The 19,134-nt window shown below is 48.9% G+C and overlaps 1 protein-coding gene across 1 annotated transcript in view; it reads left to right on the top strand.

Moving 5' to 3' along the window:
• The window catches only part of LOC138526942 (cholesterol 24-hydroxylase-like), a 428,213-nt gene that overhangs the window by 146,803 nt on the left and 262,276 nt on the right, over positions 1-19,134 (top strand). The window contains exon 4 of the mRNA XM_069637835.1: positions 13,080-13,153. Coding sequence (XP_069493936.1) covers positions 13,080-13,153 — 74 coding nt within the window. The remainder of the gene's footprint in view (positions 1-13,079; positions 13,154-19,134) is intronic.

The raw sequence follows: 19,134 nt of genomic DNA, 5'->3' as shown, positions 1-19,134 counted from the left end.
ATTATTTTGAAATCTTTTTGGTAAGCCCAGTGACCCTTAAAACCTTCTAGCTAATACGCTAGAGAACAATGGGCCTCATTACAAGTTTGCCGGTTCGCTACCGGCACCGTTGTTACCGGACCGGCAAACTACGAGTTCTGCTTGCAGGTGCTTTTTCCCCTGCCAGGTCTTACCTGGCGGGTGGACCGGTACCCGCGAGCATCCAGCCTCCCCATTCCCATTGAATCCAATGGGACTCAAATGGGAATGTGGAGTAATAATTACTGGCACCCGGCAATGGGGATTTACCGGGTCCACTGCGGCTGGAATGCCCCGGTAAATCCCCATTGCCGGGTGCCGGTAAATTCATGACTCCGGCAGCAGCCGTGCCGATATTTACCGGCACGGCTACCGGCAGACTCATAATGAGGACCAATGTCAAGTTTGAAAACATGTGAAACTCTTTAAAACCATGTTCATTAATTGACATACATCACTTTGCTTTTATTTGGTGAACAAAGTGGCCCTGGACACTAATAATGAGTGCTCTATAAAACAATGGGGGTCATTTTATAATTGGTGGAGAGGAAAATGGAGGCATAAAGGCAAGACGTACTAATTTCACACCTCCATTTTCCACTCCAACCCATTTTCGCGATCACACAAGGCAGAGGTGGGGCACTGAGTGGGGTTGGCCTCCCTGCCTTAGTTTCCTTAACCTCAGGCGCTTCCGCTTGCTTGAGATTTTCATGCAAGCCCTAAAGCAAACTGCTTCCTTTTGAAATCTGCCTCGATTTAGCACCTGCTAAATAAATAATAGCCGGCGGATTCTAAAGGAATATATTAATACATTCTGTCTGCAAAACATAATTTTCAAGTGAAAGAAGCAATGTGTGTATCACTCTCACACTGCGCCACGAATATGGAGAAAAACTGAATCACATATGTTCATGATTATTAAAATGTATTTTCAAAGTGTCCGCTGACTCGTGTGTCGACCAGCTGGGGTCTTCCTCTGCAGGGCCGGACTGGCCATAAACTTGTCTCAGACACCAATAAAACAGTGGATGAAGTGTGATGCAAATTGTGCAGCATATTTATTCAGTGACACTGGTCAAACTACTAGCTGCATAGTGAAGTAACTCATCAAACTGGCCCACATTGGCCATAAAAGCAGCCCATTTCCCCACCAAAAACTGGCCCACAGCAGCATTTTGTGTTTTTTGTTTGTTGCTAAAACATTTTTTATTGTATTTTATGACAGAAACAAGACAGCCACCAAACAAGGGGGGCGATAACAAAAAACAAAAGAAAAGAAAGCACTCAGGTCAGCTCCTTCAATCAAAAGTCTGCATAGTGTCATTAGTATCGCCTATCACCATGAGCCGCCCTCCTCCCGTCCAACCCTCCATCTGCTCCTGCAGTGACCAACACTGACCCTGGTTATCAAGGTTTCGGTCTCTTCCCATTTCCCCCATATTTTAGATGCTTTGGTCGGACATCCTCTTGCGCCATAGACCCGGTGTTCCATCATGGCACATGAGTCCATATCAAGTATCCAGTGTTCCAGTGTCGGGGGGGTCTGGCAATCCCCATTTGTGCGCGATATTGCGCTTCACCAGGGCTGTTGCAGTGTTTAATAGCAGTTTTTCCCATTTGTTAGAGTCGGACTCATCTGGCACACCCAGAATTAGGACCCCCGGGTCCAGTTCGATAGGACAGGTGAGTGCCCTGGACAGTTCTGTTCAACAAGCATTCCAGTAGGTGCGGATCCGGGGGCATGACCACAGGATGTGATAGAAGGTGCCTTCCTCCTCTCCACAACGGAGACATTTCAGATTTGTTGCCCTCTTCCAGCCGTATAAAGTGGTTTGAGGGTAGTACACTCTGTGCAGGATTTTGAATTGCACCAATCTAAGCCTAGAGGAAATGGCCACCTCCCGTGGGTGCATTAAGACCTGAAGCCAGTCCTCTGGGTCTATCCCACCCACATCTCCTTCCCATCTGGTCTTTAGTCTCGATAGCTCAGGGGTAGCAAAGGATGTAATGGCGTTATAAAGAATGGATGTGCATTTGTTGGGGATATACACAGGCAGCATATTGCGTTCTATCAGTGTGTAATCGGGGACCGTGTCTTCCGAAGGTATATGGGTTCGCAGGGCATGGGTCAGCTGCATAAAGTGATATCGTTCGATTATGGGCAATTGGAATTTGCACTGCATGTCTTCAAATGAGGTTAGTTTCCCATCTTTCAGGATATCTTCAACTCTCCGAACTCCCCCTCTCACCCAACGCGGACACGGTTCAAGTTTCTCGATTTCCTTCAGATTGCTATTTTGCCATAAAGGTTGTGCTGCAGTTATTTTATTTCCCCACCCAGCAACATGTGTGCCTGTCTCCAGATGGTGGTGATGTGGGCCTTGATTGTGGGGCGGGAGAGATCACTGTGGGGAATGGTATAGCACCTGTAATGGGTCTGTGCCCTGCATGGATTCCACTTCAGCCCTGATGTGAGGTAGTGTTCGGTCACCGTGAAGCAAATCATTGACCACCGCGAGTTGTGAGGCCCAATAGTAGGTCTGGAGGCGAGGTTCACCAATCCCACCCTCCCACACCGACCTCTGCAAAATGCTTACTACCACACACGACTGACCTCCAGATGAGTTCCCTGAGGAGGGTTTCTATGCGGTTGAATTCAGAGGTGGGGATCGTGAGCGGGGCGTTCTGCAGGATATAAAGGAATCTTGGAAGTGACATAATTTTAAGAAGTGCGGCTCTCCCCATGAGGGTCAGAGGGAGGAGTTTCCAGTGGTGGACGTCATTAACAAACCTTTCCATAATTGGCTGGAGGTCATGCACTACGTATTTGGTAAGATCAGATGTTATCCAGATCCCCAAGTACCTAAAGCCCTGCCTTTGAAACCAGTATGGACAGCTCAGTAGGTCAGCCAGTTCTCCCCTTTTCACCGGGAAGAGTATGGATTTCTTCCAATTAATTCTCAAGCCGCTGAATTCCCCATAGGTGACCAGCATCTGGGTCACTATGGGGCAGCTCCGAATTGGATCGGCCAGGTATAGCAAGAGGTCATCGGCATAGAGAGAAATGCGGTCTTCGTGTCCCTCGGGCCATCTAAATCCCGTCCATGCCCCGCTCTGGTGAAGCCACAATGCGAGCGGCTCAATCGCGAGGGCGAAGAGGAGGGGGGGAAATGGGACACCCTTGTCACGTGCCTCTGCCCAGGGGAAAGGATCGGGAGGTCCATCTGTTCACCTTGACTTCTGTCTGGATATTTGTGTATAGCAGTTTTACCCAATCCAGAAAACCTTCTCCAAACCTCATGCGGGTCATGATTTCCCAGAGGCTGTCCCATCGGATTGAGTCGAATGCCTTTTCAAAATCAATTGCCAACAGGGGCAATGGGGTACCGAGCATAGAGGCCCGTTCTAGCGCCAGGTGGAGTCAGCGCAGATTCATTAGGGTTGATTTATGAGGCATGAAGCCACACTGGTTTGGGTGTATCAACGTGTTCGCCACTAGTTGGAGCCGGTTAGCCAAGAGTTTGGCCAGGACCTTGGCTCCGCCGTTAATCAACGAGATCGGCCTGTAAGAGGCACATTGCTCCTGGGGTTTAACAGGTTTGGGAATAACTACTATGGTGGCCTTGCAGAGATCATGTGGGAGGGAGCCCCGCTCTCGGGCGGCCAATAGCATCTGATGCAGGGGAGGCGTTGTGTTATTACCCCCTAGTTTCTGCCAGGTTTCAATTAGGAACCCGTTGGGGCCTGGAGTCTTCCCCGGTTGCAGTTGTCCAAGGGCCTCTACTATTTCAGCCTCCGAAAGATCAGAGTCCAGCATCTCCCTTTGTTGCTCAGAGAGGGTAGGGACTACAACGTTGTCAAGAAGGGTCGGGTCTAGCGGCGAGGTTGGGGCCCGATAAAGTGCGGCGTAGAATTGGGCAAAGGCTTCTACTATTTCGGCATCTGAACAGCAGTTCACTCCCTGCGGGTGATAATCTCCCTAACACAGCGCTGTCCCTTGTCTCTCTTCTTGATCTTGATCTGCAGATGTCAGAGGCCCCGATCTAAGACAAAAGGGAGTCAAAAATGACTGGTAAGAATTAATCTGTGCAAGGGCCGTGACTGTGCGAAAGGCTTCATCGAGCTTGTGTACAGTGGGCGGCCAAGACTAGGTGTTTGAGGTGAAGAACACTCATGACTGATCTCCAAAATTAAGAGAGAGTTAAGGTGAGGCAAGCGTTGGATTGATACAAAAAACACAATAATTGCAAGTCCGTTATTTAGTGTTGTTTTAATTATGCTAGGAGACCGATAATGTGCAGACTGTTTAATTATCAGTGTAGGGCGCGAGTAATCCAGGGATCTGGACAACAAGGGTGAATTGTAGGAGTGGAATTTAGGCGAAGCCCTCTGTGATGCGAAGGTTGGTGCACGCAATACGAGGGGAGAGCTGTGCCGTGAGACTTACCAGTGTCCGAGTCGGGAAAAGAGCTGTGTCACTGTCGTCGGTTGCGCTTGACTGACTGCGCATGTCAGTAGTTAAAACGAGGCCGTAGTGCTCGCAGGCACTGCGCATGCGTCTGGGGATAGTGTAAGTGGTGAGCGCAGTCGTACTCAGTGCGTAGGTTCGCGCATGCTTGTTGGTCATGTGTGGTAGTGGACGTAATTGAAAGCTGGAAATGCGTAGGCCTTTTTACTCCTTGAAACATCAATTAGGAGAGACAGTTACCGGCATGCAAGCAGAATTATTTATAACAATAAAGTCAATAGGTACTTATACTGTTATGATGCCAACAGTGTAGGGTTTCATTTCTAGTCATGTGTTACAGTATAATACAGAGAAACATTGCGGCACTCCATAACATAGTGCCTCCGAAAACATTACAAATATAAACAGTATGCAATTGCTGTATCTTTTCTGTACAGACAGATAACCTTAATAGAATGCTCTGTTTTACTAAACTGAGTAAACTCTAAATTATGGGCAGCTGAAGGCTGAAGGGAGCGTACTCCACTTGTTAGAGGAGACACATGGGTGCATGGGTAAACATGGCAGGGTCAAGGCTCAATGAAGGGAGCAATTGGATATGGCTTCACTTATTGAAGAACAGGTTCCATTCGATAGCCATATCCAATTGCTCCCTTCATTGAGCCTTGACCCTGCCATGTTTACCCATGCACCCATGTGTCTCCTCTAACAAGTGGAGTACGCTTCCTTCAGCCTTCAGCTGCCCATAATTTAGAGTTTACTCAGTTTAGTAAAACGGAGCATTCTATTAAGGTTATCTGTCTGTACAGAAAAGATACAGCAATTGCATACTGTTTATATTTGTAATGTTTTCGGAGGCACTATGTTATGGCGTGCCGTAATGTTTCTCTGTATTATACTGTAACACATGACTAGAAATGAAACCCTACACTGTTGGCATCATAACAGTATAAGTACCTATTGACTTTATTGTTATAAATAATTCTGCTTGCATGCCGGTAACTGTCTCTCCTAATTGATGTTTCAAGGAGTAAAAAGGCCTACGCATTTCCAGGTTTCAATTACGTCCACTACCACACATGACCAACAAGCATGCGCGAACCTACGCACTGAGTACGACTGCGCCCACCACTTACACTATCCCCAGACGCATGCGCAGTGCCTGCGAGCACTACGGCCTCGTTTTAACTACTGACATGCGCAGTCAGTCAAGCGCAACCGACGACAGTGACACAGCTCTTTTCCCGACTCGGACACTGGTAGGTCTCACGGCACAGCTCTCCCCTCGTATTGTGTGCACCAACCTTCGCATCACAGAGGGCTTCGCCTAAATTCCACTCCTACAATTCACCCTTGTTGTCCAGATCCCTGGATTACTCGCGCCCTACACTGATAATTAAACAGTCTGCACATTATTGGTCTCCTAGCATAATTAAAACAACACTAAGTAACGTACTTGCAATTATTGCGTTTTTTGTATCAATCCAACGCTTGCCTCACCTTAACTCTCTCTTAATTTTGGAGATCAGTCATGAGTGTTCTTCACCTCAAACACCTAGTCTTGGCCGCCCACTGTACACAAGCTCGATGAAGCCTTTCGCACAGTCACGGCCCTTGCACAGATTAATTCTTACCAGTCATTTTTGACTCCCTTTTGTCTTAGATCGGGGCCTCTGACATCTGCAGATCGACCCCCGCAGCCGCATTTCCAGCAGCTGCTATTTACTCAGACCACAGCCATGGCGCTAATCAACATTCATATGGTAGGTCCCTTGCCTTGCTTTTCTCACCATTAGTGTACATAATCTATACTCACCGTTTTTAACATAGCCTCTTTTACTATAGGATGGCGCCCCACTCATTCACCCAGTCTGAAATCGACCTCCAAGTCCTGAAGACAGTTCGGTATCCTCTGTGCAGCGCTGCTCCAATTCTATCAGCCACTGCCTCATCTCATCTATTTACCGAACCAGAAACACATACTCAAGTGTCGACAATGTCAATGTGTTGTGAAAGTAAACAAGTACCTCCGCCTCTGCCTCAACTATCTTCAGGAGCCTCTCTCTTCTCCTATTCGCTGTCCAGGAGATTATTTCTCCCCGCAGCACGGTCTTATAGGCCTCCCATATCACTATCGGGTCATTTTCGCCAGTGTCGTTGATCTTGAAGTACTCAGTTGAGACTTCCGTGAGGCGGTCAACCGGCTCCGGGCAGCCCAAATAGTAGGTGTTCAACCGCCATGTTCTAGAGGGGGTTGTTCCCTGCAGTCGCAACTCCACCATCAGAGGTGAGTGGTCTGAAATTCCCTGGGGGAGCAGATCTGCCGAGAGTATTTTGAAAAGATCTGTGTGCGGGACAAACAGGTAGTCAAGCCTGGAGAGGGAGCCATGGGCTCCCAAATGAAACGAGTAACCCCTGGTTCCCAAGTGCAGTTCCCGCCACACGTCACAGAGACCCAGGGCAGACGCAAAGTTGGACTGCCTTGTGGGAATACCCGGGTTGCGCTGATGGGAGCGGTCTATGGTGTTGCACATGACATCATTAAAATAGCCGCCCAGAAACCACTTGTCCGGTTGATGCTTGTCCATAAGGATAGTCAGGTCATCGAGAAGTTCCTGCCCCAGTCCAGGTGGGGAATAAATTGAGACAAACCCAAATGTTTCCCCCAGAGATTCCCCATGACCAACACATATCGACCCCGGGGGTCCCGGTCTAGCACCTGCAAGGCAAACGGGACGCGTTTATGTATAAGGATAAGGGTGCCCCTGGACCCCATAGTATATCCCGCATGGAAAGCGGTCCTGTAGTTGGTACGCAGAAAAAAAGTACAGTGTGCCCCCGCTGGGTGTGTTTCAGTAAGCAGGGCCACATCGGGGGAGTGTCTGGAAAGTAGCTGCTTAATCGGGCCTCTTTTGATCGTGGAGCCCTTCCCGTTCACATTCCAGGTGAGGACCCTAAGGGATCTGGGGCGCGCGGTCATAGGCGCTTGAGATTGATCAGGTGGCATCTGTCAAGATTGTCAGAGGGGCGGGCAGGTGAACCACAAGGGTGCAGCCCTGGTGTGTGGCGGTGTAGTGTAAAGTGGACAAAGATTGACGGCTGAAACGTTGCCTGAGCGTGATACGGTCCCAACTGACCAGGGACTTCACCATCCCCTGATAAATACCGGGGAAAGCTGATTCTGGGGTAACAAAAAGAACTCATCCCAACTGACCCTTCCCTCCCCCTCCCTATACTCCTCCCTAACATGAAGTACATGTCGCCCAAACATTGCCGACAATAAAAAAGGGTAGAGTGTCAGCTTCAACAGCCCTATTAAAGTTCAACTAGAAAAGTTGGGGGGGATTTTGCCCAAATGAGAGGGTAACGAGCCTCCGCTTGCCGCATTGTAAGTGTGTGAAACGCCTTTGGTAGCCCCGGAGGGGCTTGCTGTGGTGCTGTCCATAAAATGGTTGCATGTCAGCTAGGATGTTGAGCCCGCAGCGGGAGTCACGGTGGAGCTTCGTCTCCACCATTCGCTGGCGGATCTGGCAGTGGCAGCTGGTCCAGCATGTGGCATTGCTCCAGCGGTGGTCTGGGATTTCTATTTCTATTGCCTCGGGGTGTGGACCAGTCCCCTTCAATGTGCTGCTCTGCCATGCGCCATGCTTCACCGGGAACGTCAAAGTGGATCGTTGTGCCTTTATGGTAAATTTTCAGTTGTGCAGGGAGGAGCAGGCCATACTTGACTCCTAGTGATCGCAGTTGTCTCTTGAGCTTTCCAAAGGATTGCCTCGCCTTCTGTACTTCCTTCATGTAGTCAGGGAAGAAGGCCAGTCTAGACCCGTTAGAGGTAACCGAGCCCTTGGTTCTTGCCAGTTGTAAGAGTATAAAAACCTCACTATCACAGTGCGTGGAGGAGCGCCGGGCAGCGGCCTACCTGCGGGCATACGGTGTGCTCTCTCAATAGAGAAAAATTTGGAGAAGGAGTGCAAGTCGAACAGGTCTGTTAGTAATTGTTCCAGGAAAAGTTCCATGCACGGCCCTTCCTCTTTCTCAGGGATACCAAGTATGCGGACGTTGTTCCGCCTGGATCTTCCCTCGCTTTCCTCCACCTTAGCTTCCAGAGTTTTGAGCGTAGCCGAGACTCCTTGGAGTTGTTGTTGCACATTATGTAGCCCATCCTCTGTGGTCGAGATGCGCTGTCCTGCTTCCCCAGTGCGCACGGACAATTTCTGCAGGTCGTGTCTGAGGAGAGAGACATCTAGGCTTATTCAGTCTATCTTCTGCTCCATAGACGACCGGGAGTCTGCAATGGCAGCCATGACGTCCTTAAGGGAAAGAGTGTGTATGGCTTCCGTTTCCTTGGGGTGTTGCTGCTGAGGATCAGCATGTTGTGACGGAGGAACAGTGTATTGTTCAATCCTGTTCTGCATACTGGGCTTCTTCGTTTTTTCCTTCCCCATGGTTACCACCCGGCCCGACAGTTGTGGACTTCCCGCCCAGGGCTTCGTTATCCTAGACCCGCTGGAGGGGACCCTCGGAGGCACAGTGGACTTTGGTAATTGTGATCGGCCCATGGAGGTTCCGCAGGTTCCAGTGCCGAGCCACAGCACTCAGTAATGTTGGCGGGTGTTCTTTTGTCGCCGTCCTGCCAGCCTCCCGGAGTATCCCTGCCACTTAGGCGGTCTTTTTCCCCCCCAGAGCTTGCGTTAGAGGAGTGTCTACGATAGTTCTATTAGCCAAAGTGCTTTGGGATCATCTTCAGTATGTTAGCCTCAGGCCTGCAAATAAGTTCAGTGCTCAGTTTATCCCCGCACCCCAGCAGGTTCAGGAAGGCCGCGGGTAGAATATGGGGGATGATCCCCCTCGTTATCTATGGGGTCCCCGCTCATCTTTTTAAAACTGTCTGAGGACTGCTCGGCGTATGCCCCATGTTGTGGACCTGCTCCAATCTCCCAGACTTCACTCCTTGGTCGGCAGGGGCCCAGGGGGGGGCAAGTAATGCTGGTCTGCACCGTGCAGCCGGCGGTCTGCCTTCTCCTGTCCTGCTCCTGGGCACCGCCCGCTTCGGTCTGCGAAAGTCGCTGTTAGCTCCCCTCGGGGCGGTGGTGTCCTGGTCTGTGCGTTTGTGCTTGTTTGTTTTTTCCTCACTCCCTAGGCAGGGCTGAGGCATCGCGGACCGTCTGCCCCTAGCTCACCACCCTCGCGAAGCACCTCGGTTGTTGCCGCACAGTGCACCCCATCCAAGTCCGGGTCCATGCGGGGATGAGCGCTGTTCCTCTCTCCGCCGAAAGGGCCTCACCGTCTGCGGCAGCTTGGGCTTGTCCTGCAAGAGGGCTTCCGGGGCCGCAGGCTGCTCCTCTATTGGCCCCAAAGGGGCAGCTGTTGTTGTCTCCGGTACCGACAGCCGAGTAGCAGGGCAGCCGCGGCAGGTGCGTTTATCACACCGGCGTCAGGCTGTATAGGAGCCTTGCTGATCCTCGGCCGTTGCGGCCAGCGCCACTGCTCCTCGCCGCTGAGTGTGGGAGTGCGTTGTCAAAGACCGCACAGTACGCCGGATTGGTCGGGCGGTCCTCGAGCGGCGCCGGCCACAGAGCACCAGAGGCGGACGCCGTCTATGTCACCTCGCTGCTCCTCACCGTCTCACCACAGCCCCTTCTCCAGCCCCTACCAGTCTGGCCTCAAAGACACGGCCGCAGGTGCGAAAGTCCTCCAGCGGCCATCTTGTTTCGGAGGCTCCGGTCGCCTCTCCGATTTCCAAAAGTGTCAGGGTTCAATGCAGCGGACGTTTTCAGCACCCAAACTTTACCCAGATGTGCCGCAGGAGGTCATCTCTCGTGTGGTGCCTTCTTTACACGGTTAGCAATCACTTAGTAGGCTGTAAATACCAGGATGTGTAGCGCGGCAGCGGGAGCCGAAGGGACTCACGTCTGCATCGCCTCGCAGTTGGCCAGGCCCCCCAGCATTTTGTGTTTTTGATTCGGCCATGGGCCTATTGCCCTATAGGCCAGTCGACCACATTCCTCTGGGCTTTCAATTAAATATTAACATTCTCATCATGAATAGTACAGCGACCCAATCTTCCCAACTTCTGTGCTTCGAGGGATCACATTATTTCAGGATACAATAATAGGACAAATGCAACATGTGTCTATATGGCGGCCTGCTTGGGGTCCGGTGCCCAGCGTTTCGCGAGCGGTATTGATTTATTCACAAAACACAGAAGAGTTTGCTTATTATGATTATTCATATTTGCCCTTTCTATAGCGTTTGTTGTATTAAATATTCTGGAGCGGTCTTTAAGCTCTTTGGATTTGGGGTAATGATCTTTCTGCCCACTGGCTGAAATATAAGAATGGTGCAAGCCAAGGAAGATTTACTGGCTACACAGTTGCCTCGTCCTTCCATGTGTAGAAGCGAATAAAGGCATGGATGTATGCTCCACTTTTAATGTTTTGTTGCAACCGTATTCAAAAGTCTCTGTTCTGTTTTACTGTATTGTACGATTTTGACAAAAAAAAAGAGAATATTTTTTGACTATGAGTAACACAAATGTGGCAAAACATACATCTGTTCCCACTCCTCATTTTCAGAACATTCAACATTCAAACACCATTAGTATTATCCCGATCCAGGGATCGAAAAGTAGGATTTGTGGACCAGGAGCAAAAAGTAGCACCTGGGTCTCAGCAGTCGGGAGCTACCTCTGAGGGACCAGGAGCCCGGCAGCATGATGCAAACTCAAAATTGCTATCCAGTACATATTATATAATGGGGGTCATTACGAGTTGGGTGGTATTCTGGCAGAAATCCACTGTATTACCACCCAACGGAATTACCATTACCGCCACTTAGTCCGGTGGATTTACCGCCACATTACAAGTGGTGGTGGTGGTGTTAGCCCCCATTAATCTCAAGTCCGTAGGACTGCGTGGGGGATTTCGGCCGAAGTACTGTGGCGATAATACCACCGGCGGTAGTTCTGCTGAGATTTGGCAGAAAGGTGGCGGATTTACCTCCAGCTCAATTTTACTGCACTGCCAAACATGTAATGAGGCCCAATATGCTCTAAATGTCCCTTATACAGTCCTTGTAAAAACATTCCCAAATGTACACAGTTAATATCACATGGCTACATGTGTATGACACCACTTGCCTGGGTAGTCAAAAGTAGCTGCTGACAGCAATTGGTTTCAAGCTAGCCAGGCTCCCCTTGACTCCAACAAGGAGCTAAATAGCTCCCAGCTCTTGGCAATTTTCGAAACCTTGCCAATTTCCATACCTAACTGAAAAAGACAAGAGCAAACAAATATTGGGTAACAAAGAGGCTACATTATTGTGTTTATCAGGAATAAATGGAATGTTAGGTCTGTCTCCAACGCTTTGATCAATGCTAACCACGAGCCCATGACTTTATCAATAGTGTATGTTCTACGTCACATAACCAACATTGACCATAAAGGAGTCAAGCATGGCTCTGTTACGCTCCTTATAGATCTGGCAGCTGTTTTGGACTGCAGCTACTGTGAACCGTAGCCAGCATAGTCATTGTTGAGGGCTCTTTGGCAGTCAGTCCTAAATTATCAGCAGGGCAGCCGGTAGAAGATGCCTGTTTATAGATGAATATAGCATGGGAATGCCAGTCTAGCCACTTCCTATAAGATTGACATGCCATTGATGATATGTTACTGGCCCCCCCAGATGAGTAGTAGACCTCTTCGGGCGCCTTCACATGTTCATGCTTAGGAGTCAATTGACTGTAGACTGCAATGCCAAGTACTAATATTAATACTGTGCAGAGCAAATAGTAATAATGGGGAAAGGAGATGCTGTTCTTGGTACCGGGAATCACAGTATTGAATGAAGGATCTGTGCTACATTGCCCCCTCTCTCTTAGCCTTTGTTACCCATCTTCTATCCCTTTACCCTCCTGTATAATTACATCAGTGGGGCCACCTATGGTGGTGTTATTTGCTGGCAGCATCCTAAGTTTAGAAAAGTGACCTCGTGCTGTAAAATAGTGCAACTCCCCCAGAATTCATGGCATAGATTTGTGACCCTATTTTACTGTGTATTTTGCCTCATTACGAGTTTGGCGGTAATTGGTAAAGTTGCCGGTAACTATGTTACCGGCAACTTTACAACTACACCAAATTTGTTGTTTTGGCTTGGAGTGAAGGATTTGCCTCCAGAAAAATTCTACAGGTAAATCCTCCAACTCACCGCAGAAAAATCGGCAGAATTACCATGGCAGAAATTCCACAGCGATAATTCCATCAAACAAAAACCTAATGAGTCAAATGGACCCATATTAAATGGGGAATTACTCCACCACCACAACTTGCAATCTGGCGGAAATTCAGCCGGACCAGGTGGCAGTAACAGTAATTCAGTTTGGTGGTATCTGGGCGGATTTCCTGCCCAGATACCACCACATTCGTAATGAGGTAAATTGTCTTTTGTCCATGCTGCATTGTGTTGTCATTGAAAAGTAGTATTTCTCCCTCTTTCACACTAGGTAACCCTGTCTGTCTCTCTCTCTCTCTTCTCTGCGCTAGGTGATAAGAAATGTAGCGCATTGATGCACTGAATGAATTTTGGTTTTGTTTAGGAATTCCTGATGTCACCCCAGTACAAGAAGGATAAGATGGTCTACGAACGGATGTTTGGGATCTTCGGAGAAAGGTTAGTTTGTTGCATTCAAACTACAAATCCTCAATTAACGTCATGAAAAGGAGCTGGAATGTGTCCCCTAGCTGTGCAGTCTTACTGTGTGGCACGGAGAGGCTGCCATATCCGTGGGAGGCTTTTTGTAAATATGTTTTTCTATTTTTTTCTCTCCCTGATACGAACCTTGTTCGAATTCTATGTTTCTTTACCAGAGTGAAGATTGAAACCTCAGAGCGCAGTACACACCACACATACAGTAAATCATTCTACTATAGAAAGTACACAATAATTTAAAGCATAGCAGTAGATGCAGGGGTTCCTTATAAGATGTTGGAGTAAGTGTCCTTTACTCAATAATGAAGTTAAAAGTAAAATTATGTTTTTTGAGGAGGAAAAAGCAAATTAGCATTCCCAATTGGGGTATATATTTGACGAGTAAACATATCTGCTCTAAAGCATGTCTTCATGTAATGTATACCTCTTTGCATTTAGTAATTCAAGCAAATTAAAAGATGCATGTTTACATCCTGGGGGCACTGCTCTGCTGGTACCACTCCAGGTTGTCCAAGTCCAAGCATCGAGGGGCGGAATCCTGACAGGCTTTCAGGATATCCTTCATTAGTATTAATGAGAAGAAATGGGCATACATTTAGAATCGGTGTATGCAAATTTACCTCATGAATATTAATGATGGGTATCCTGAAAATCCGACATGGTTCTGGCCCTCGAGGCCTGGAGTTGGACAACATATTTGTACTCCCTATATTTTTTTCATGGGAGTATTTGCCTATTTTGAGGGATTCAAAATGGCTGGTAAACCACTTTCTGTAGGGCTCTGTATAAAGAACCAAATGTAAAACCATACAAGTATAATTGATTAACTCTGCATCCAACGAATCAAGTGGGATTCGAGTTTATTTCTGAAAGCACAATAATTACAAAGGCTATATGCATTTGGGGCCATGGCACTCCAAAGCCAAGTTCACTTCTCCAGGCAAAGACCTTAAAAGCATCTACTGTGCTTCATGCAGCATCTTGAAGCTTACATTGCAAGGATGTCCTCATGACTACAAAGGTTCCTTGAGATGGAAAGATTGGTGGCCCAGTGAGTATCTTGAAGCTTACATCGCAAGGATGTCCTCATGACCACAAAGGTTCCTTGAGATGGAAAGATTGGTGGCCCAGTGAGTATCTTGAAGCTTACATCCCAAGGATGGCCTCATGACCACAGAGCTTCCATGAGATGGAAAGATTGGTGGCCCAGTGAATTGGTCGGCTAGGCTGCCAGAACCAGAGATTGGTGACGGTGGACTGCTTTATGAGCCACACAACTGACCGTAAATAGAATGCCTACCTTAGGGGGAAGCTAGTGGAATGTGCGTAGAATGGTGGCGCATGATCGACCGACAAATAACCTTTGCAAGAACCAAGATTTCACCACCCAATCTACACAAGAACTGTAGACAAAAGTGGGAGGTAGCCCCTCTACTGAAAAGGGAGTATGGCCAAATAACCTCTTATGGGATTTTGCCCACTCTGGGAGCGGGGCTAAAATAACTTTTTAGACAAAATAGTCTTTCAAATGAGAGCACAATCTCTTCTCTTTTGACGATGAAAGTGTGGAACCCAAGCTCCAACCACCTGTGGAAGCCTGCATTTCATACGTCTCCTTTGTTCTTGTTACCGTTTCCAGTTGACCAGCCAATCGCCAAAACATGGAATGGCGGCCCTGACCATTTGTAATCTCTGTATTCTAACCTTCCCTTTGTGATGCTTATTTACACTTGGGCACTCGTCCAGGTCTCCTGGACCAGTGTCCAATCACAGGAAGCCCCGGTAAGGCTTTGCTCCCCCCACACACCACCCCACAGCACAAACTCTAATAGTATTAGAGACTTGGCGGAGTCCGGGCAGAGTCTGAGGAGCTGTTGGAGTGGAGAGTCTGTCTACCCTGTTTACTTTCTGCTGTGGGTGTGCCTAATTCACCTAACCTACAAAGACTCATTCCCCCCGCGGAGCGGGCGCAGAGTCAGGGCAGAGTCTGAGGAGCTGTTGGAGGGGAGAGTCTGTCTACCCTGTCTACTTTCTGCTGTGGGTGTGCCTAATTCACCTAACCTACAAAGACTCATTCCCCCCGTGGAGCCGGCGCAGAGTCTGAGGAGTGCGAGAAGCAGAGGAGCCGAGGAGAGCGGTCCCGCCAGCTTGACCTCTGCCCTGGGCTACGTGGCCCCCTGCAGTCTAGTGCTGCAGTGCAGTGCAGCGCTATAATGCGCGAAACTCGCGCACAACGCAAGCTGGCGCCACCATTGGAGTTAACACCTGGAGATAAGAATTGGAGTCCTGCTACATGTGTAACGGCGTTGCACACCTCGCCGCCTCACGTCCCATGCCCAAACGACTGCACTATTGCGGTACCAGCCTCACCATCGTCATCTTCTGCATTGAAAGCTGCTACTGCTACTCTACAAGTAAGTGCAGATTGTGCACGAACATTATGCAAATCACTACGCAAATCTAATAACAGCAACAATAACTATAACTGTACGGAGCCGTACACAAACACTGTCACCTGTGCGGTCTCGTCCGCGCTCTCTGTTCCCTTGAGCGTTACAGAGGCAGGCGGGTCCTGCGGGCTCTCGGCGGGTGCGGGCGTTGCTGTCGGGGGGTGGCTTGGGTGGGGGGACCGGACCCGGTGTGTTTGGGGACCTCGCCGTCGCCAGATGCCTGGAGCTGGCTGGTGCAGGATCGGGCTCTTCGCCGGCTGGCGGCCCTGGTGGGCGGGACGAGGGGCGGAGCTCACTCGGTACGGCGAGTGCGCGGCCACCCTGTGTTCTTGACGTTCCCTGTGCCCCAAGTGAGGAGTGTACTGTCGGTGCTGCGTCTGACCCTAGCGGCCCTCAACCACGCTTGGAGGAGTGCACAAAGCTCAACATAAATGCAAACCTGGAGTCACCACGGTCAAGGTTCTATAGTGCCCTTGACATCTCAGGTACTTCTGAAACCACGCCAGGGCATACTTGTAAGGAGGTATCTACTTATGGGGATGAAGCAGTCTTCATTAGCGGGATCCCGAGCAGTAACAAAGTGGCAGTGTGTGCCACTCCTCGACAATGCGATGGGTTGCGGGTTGACTCATTTAAAGACGGTGCTCTGGGTGGTGCTCAGCCCCGTTCGCCACGAAACTCCTCCATTCATGAGCTGACACCAGGGCTTGATAGAAGAAACTCTTTGGAAGTGGCCAACAAATTGTTACTCGACCTCACTTGCCTCAACAAAGAAAGAGCCGCTAAAAGCACACCAAACGGAAGGACGGTTGTGCAGACTCATGTAAAAGACACTTCTGGTTCTGGGTTCTGTCCTCTTACAACGCAGCCCCTGGTGCAAACTTTGAGGGCAGGTTTCCTCTATAAACGCAGGAGGCTTGATGCGAGTATATCACCGGGTCTGAGCTGTTCTCAGAACAAAAAAACCAAAATGGGCAACACATGCCCCATTAACTCACTGGGCTTGCCAGCTGTGCATCTGTCACTAAGACAAGCTACTGAAGTCATCTCTGGCACAAGTGACTCTTCATCTGACCAAACTCCAGCTGACTCGTCCATAATGGAACGTCCGTATCCAAAGATCAGACAACCAACTTATCGTGGCAGGAGACGCCCACGATCCGAACATAAAAACTTGGAAGTACCAGGAACAGTCCAGTATGCCAAAGACCTACAAGCAACCATAATTTCCTCCATGGCCATATCCACCGCGCCATTTATTAAAATGTATGAGAACCTCAATGACAACATAAAAGAGCTCTCATCGGTGTTTATCGCCATGAACAACAAACTGCAGAGCATGGAAAACAAAAACTTCCACTGCAAGGAAGTGCTACAGGAGATACACAAAAAATCAGACTGGGCTCTTGAAACCCTGGCCGAACATGCTAAAAACGCAAATCTGGACAAAAAACTTCTAGCAGAAGTCGCCAAAGAAGCTTTGGCCATTTTCCAACAGCAAGATAAAGAGCACGCTTGTCTAACGGAGGTCACCCCTGGTGTAGTCCTCCATCCAACGCAGCAGCTTGCACGTCAGTGCCTTCGAGCAGTCCCAGGATGTTGGCGGCGACTAATCTACTCGAGAGTGACCCTAGTCGAATCAGCAGCATAGCGGCTCCTAATAAACTAATTGGACCCGTTAACGCGCAAGTTGAATCCATGTTGTGCAGTACGGCTAATCCAGAGACTAACGTGTCCTACCCAGTTACCTCAAATTCGGCAGATCTCACCCTGCTGCTTGGACATATGGAGAAGGACGGAAGGCCCTGCACCCAACCACATGGAATTTTCCAGCCAGTGGACCAACGCCAATATAGTAGCGTGTTTGCCGCTGTATTAAAGGAGAGTCAGGCTGATACAAACTTGGCACTCCAAAACCCACAACTGGCTTCAACCTCGAAGTCAATCACTAACTCAGAACCGTCGTGCCATCCATCGCCACCGATGTCACCAAATGTTAGGGCAAATCTCCCGCCTGCCGTATATGACATCTTCAAGGATCCTGTGGCTGTGCAAAAGGCCTCTTCAGCTAAGCCTCAAACCATGGGTGGACTATCTAAAAAATCCAAAAATCAACCGTCAAAGAAAGTGAGACGAGGAATCGACTCCCGAAAATTCTTACGCAACATTAAAACAGTCAACGTAACTGTCAATGGCTCCATATCCAAAGATAAAATCCTTGAAAAAAAGCAGGTCGCAAGTTCGGACAAACCTGTCTCAGCGGAACCCGAGGAGACACATACTCGCATCAGCGATGGATCAGGCGACCTGATGAATGTATCCGTATACGATGACGAAGAACGCACTGATAGGGATCCACCATCGGCTTCCTCGCAGGGTTTACTCGAGTTATGCCCTGCTGCGGTCTCCCAGAATACTCTAGATGTGCTTATCAATTCAACACAGGGCGCAGTCAAGAGCACAGCTGCCACACCATCGCAGGCTTCCCAACAGGAGCTTAACAACATGAGCCTGCCCAGAAGATCATCCAGAACCTGTCAATTGATTCAACCATCGTTTTTGCCCCAAACAGAGGAAGGCCAGCAGACGCCTCCTTTTTTTACCCTGGATGCTAAACGTCTGATGTTCGCTGCTAAGCTCCGCACAAAGATCCCTGTATTAGGCCCACAAGTCGTGATTTAGCCCCCGTCAGCGAATAACATGTTCCAAGTTGCAAAGCGTGTGACACAGTCGGTAACTAATGATGTACCCATAGAGAGAAAAACAGAGAACAAGCCGCCTTTGGCTGCTGTCAACTACTCTAAAAACCAAACAGAGTGGCAGAATAGCACAAATAAATACCCCCAAAAAACAAATGCAAAAGGGAAAAAACCACAATCATCGACGCTACAAGCACCTCACCGCCTGATACTAGAACGAATAGAATCTTCTGACGATCTAATTCTAAACCGTCACAATGTGCTTTGGTTGTGCCATTTGATTCCCAGCCTAAGAGCGATAGAATCTGAAAGATCTTCGCTACCCCTCCTGCAACAGAAACTGTTAAAATGGGCTAAAGATCTAATCATGTAGACCCTAGACAAGCTGGGTTTGCAAAAGGGGTCGGATGTGGTCTTAACTTGTTGGTGCTGAACCTTCTAAAGATGGAAGCAATTAGATCCAACGCTAAGATCTACTTGGCCCTGATAGACCTGTCTCACGCGTTTGACAGTATAAACCGGGAGATGTTGTGGGAAAAACTTACCAAATGGAAATGCCCGCCCAGTATAGTGGATGCAATTCTTGAACTACACACGGACACTTCCATCAAGATCCGTTTGGACACGAAAGACACGCTCTCCGCTCCTATCAACACACATAAGGGGGTGAAACAAGGCTGTCCCTTGGCAGCCACTATTTACAACCTCTTTATATCCGATGTAAGTGACGCATTTAACGGCACAGCCACGTTTCCCCCGAAAATACACGGATCGCCCATTGAATATTTGGCTT

Source organism: Ambystoma mexicanum, chromosome 14 (genome assembly GCF_040938575.1).
Source record: "Ambystoma mexicanum isolate Mex_15411 chromosome 14, UKY_AmexF1_1, whole genome shotgun sequence".
NCBI classification, from domain to species: domain Eukaryota; kingdom Metazoa; phylum Chordata; class Amphibia; order Caudata; family Ambystomatidae; genus Ambystoma; species Ambystoma mexicanum.
Note: the sequence above shows the minus strand (reverse complement) of the source record. Positions and strands in the feature narration are given on the sequence as shown.